Source organism: Zosterops lateralis (assembly GCF_965231275.1).
Source record: "Zosterops lateralis genome assembly, chromosome: 10".
Lineage (NCBI taxonomy): Eukaryota > Metazoa > Chordata > Aves > Passeriformes > Zosteropidae > Zosterops > Zosterops lateralis.
The window spans coordinates 24,948,891-24,951,849 of NC_139770.1; the positions used below are offsets into that span (position 1 = coordinate 24,948,891).

Genomic DNA, 2,959 nt, shown 5'->3' on the forward strand with positions numbered 1-2,959 from the left:
TCCCACCCCGTCCCGCCGGAGCCGGAGCCGGGCCGGCTGCTGGAGCAGGATGACGGCTGCGGCCAGCACGGGCACGCACAAGGCGGCCAGCACCAAGGAGGAGAGGAAGGTAAGTGTCCCCTGCACTGGGCCTGTGAATGTGGGGCCACTGCTTCCAGGACACAGAGAGGGGACAACGCTTTTTCTCCTATTAAAGATGTTTTCTCTGAATCTAACTCATACGGGTGTTTTTCTGCTTCCTTTCTATGCCTTCTCTCTGTTTTGACCGGGTGAAATCAGTTTCTCTGTTTGAAATGATTGGAAGTGGGAGAAGAGAGAGGTGATGCCACCTCAGGGACAGGCCATAGCTGGAGCTGGCACGCACTCTGTTCACATCCTGTCCCTGCTGAGCGCTGTGCCACCCTGCACTGGCTTCACACAGGGCACAGGGGGCTCTGGCCTTGCTGAACTGAAGCAGGGAGGGGAAATGAAAATATCAACTGTCATTTTTCCTGCTCCTTTTCTTTGCCAGTTAAGGAAACCCCTCATTGAGCGGAAGAGAAGGGAAAGGATTAATAACTGCTTAGACCAGCTGAAGGAGACTGTTGTGGGTGCATTTCACCTGGATGTAAGTGCTCATTTTATGCTGCTTTTTGTCCTTTTGCTGGTGGAAAATTGGGCTGGGGGGAGTGGGGGGAGGAAGGGAAATGCCTCATCTTTAGAGAAACTGGGCATGGTGCAAACCCTTCTTTGCCTCTGACTGCTGCGCTCTTTCCTCATCAGCAGTCTAAGCTGGAAAAGGCAGACATCCTGGAAATGACAGTGAAGCACCTCCAGAACATCCAGAGCAGCAAGATGATGGGTGAGAGCCTGCTCCCTTACGCTGTTCCCAGTCCCGTGCCCTGTGCCCGGTCCCTTTCCCGATGCCAGCAGGTTTGATCCGCCGCCAGCATGGCACAAGGGCCTTTCAAAAGGCCGAGGCCCGGGCTGCTGCCGGGCTCTGGCTTTCTCCACTAGATGGGGAGATGGAGCCGGCCGCTGGTTAATCCACGGAAGGGGTTTGTTCCTTCCATAGCCGATTCCTGGGGTTTTTTGGTGGTTTCCTCTGGGCGGCAGGCAGAGGGGCACAGGGATCGCGCCCCGCTCGCCTTCCCCCCGCCAACAAAGCATCTGGTGAAGGCGGGTGACCTCAGCAGTGGCCACCCCGGTCACTGTCACCCGCTGACATCTCCCCTGTGTGTCCTGTCCCCGCAGCTGACTCCAAGGTGGGTCTGGAGGCCCAGCAGAGGTACAGCACCGGCTACATCCAGTGCATGCACGAGGTGCACAACCTGCTGCTCACCTGCGAGTGGATGGACAAGACCCTCGGGGCGCGCCTCCTGAACCACCTGCTCAAATCCCTGCCCAGGTCTGGGGAAGACACCTGCAAAGCAGCACTGAGGTCTCTGAGCCCGGCTCAGCAGCCTCTCCTGATGCAGAAAAGTCCCCTGAGCCCCAAGGGCAGCACTCGAGGCACAAACCCGCCACAGGAACGCCTCTACCCTGCCGACAACAAGCAAACCGCCAAAAATTCCTTCCAGCTGCCTTCGCTGTCGGTTTTCAACCAGGCTGATGCTGCACCTCCCAAACAGGTTCTGCAGCCAAATTTTTCCCATAACAATCCCAGAATGGGGTCATTAGATATGTGGAGACCGTGGTAAAGTGTGTTTTCAATTTTTGTCCTAACCTTAGACACTCTTACTTATGTATCTTATAGATATGTTTCTTTAAAACACTTGTGGAGCAGATCTGTTCCTGTAGGTGTACTAAAGACCTGGGTACTTCAAGCCGAAGTAAACCTATGTGTAGCCTGCATTGTAGAAGGCTGCTATTATTTTTTATTTATTTAATACATCTAAATTATTGTATAGAATCCCCTCATGCTCTCTAGTGTATAATACTTGTATAGTTTTCTTCTCTTACATTCTAAAATAATTAACTTTCTATTAATAAAAAACACAAGAGAACAAGCAACAACCCGCTCTGGTGTCAAATTTACCTTTCAGGTCTCACATAAGCCACTGAGATCCCTTTGTTGGATAAAAGGGTAAGCAACTGGTCTCTTCTGGTTTGTATTTTTGTTATTATCCCTGTGTGTAGGAGATTCCAGTGCTGAGTCCTGTAGAAATGCCGCAATGATTAGGAGGAGGGGAAAAAAAAAGCGAGAAAAAGGGAGATACTTGGTCTGGACTTTTTAGGCTGTTCAGAAATGCTCTCTGGGTTGCTCACTCTGGCTGTGCTGTTCCCAGCCACACAGACACGCTGACATTGCTCTTAAGCTTGTGAGGACACGTGTGTGTATATATATGTATGTCACATGTAGTTATAGTTAGGGATTTTTTGTTGTTGTTTCCATAACTAAAAGCTCTAAATAAACCTGTCGAAGATAATGACTGACATTTCTCCCAGCCTTTTCCCATGTGCTCTGAATAAAGAGTGTTTGAGAATCTGCGTTTGTTTGCTTCTTTCACAAACCGTTTTTCCTCGATGCAGTTGAAAGAGCTGGTTTGGGGTTTGCCCCATAACTTTAAAAGTTATGAAGGAAACAGGGAGTTGGGTTTATCAGCCTGGATCGATGCTTTAGCTTTTACTTATAACTGAATCCTGAAGATCATCTAGAGGGCAGAAGGTAAAATTCCCTGCGAATTGGACCGAGGAGAGTGAGACAAATCTGCTCGCTTGCCTGCAACATTTGGTGCCCGTTTTTCATCTCAAAGGCAGTTAAAAGTTGCTCACAGCAGAAATAAGAGAGCAGGGAGCTCTTAAACAAACACGGCGCATACTAATGAATGGCCCCGCAGTTCAGAGGGGCTCATTATGCAGCGAGATCTATTTGATGAGGTGCCGAAGGAGTGAAAACCAGCACCTCCGGCTTTAGCATCTTTTTCTGTGAAGCTTTCCCTTTTATGCAGCCCTCTCGAAGAGCCATTAGGAGCAGTGG

At 50.0% G+C, this 2,959-nt stretch overlaps 1 protein-coding gene across 1 annotated transcript; it reads left to right on the top strand.

The window, feature by feature from the left end:
• Positions 1 to 1,679, top strand: LOC310913414 (transcription cofactor HES-6-like; the record flags this gene model as incomplete). Its single annotated transcript, XM_083868806.1, has 4 exons — positions 1 to 109; positions 512 to 607; positions 763 to 841; positions 1,234 to 1,679. Exons 1-4 carry the CDS (start codon positions 50 to 52, stop codon positions 1,677 to 1,679), a joined length of 681 nt encoding a protein of 226 aa, XP_083724932.1. The 5' UTR covers positions 1 to 49.
• Between the last annotated feature and the right edge of the window lie 1,280 nt (positions 1,680 to 2,959).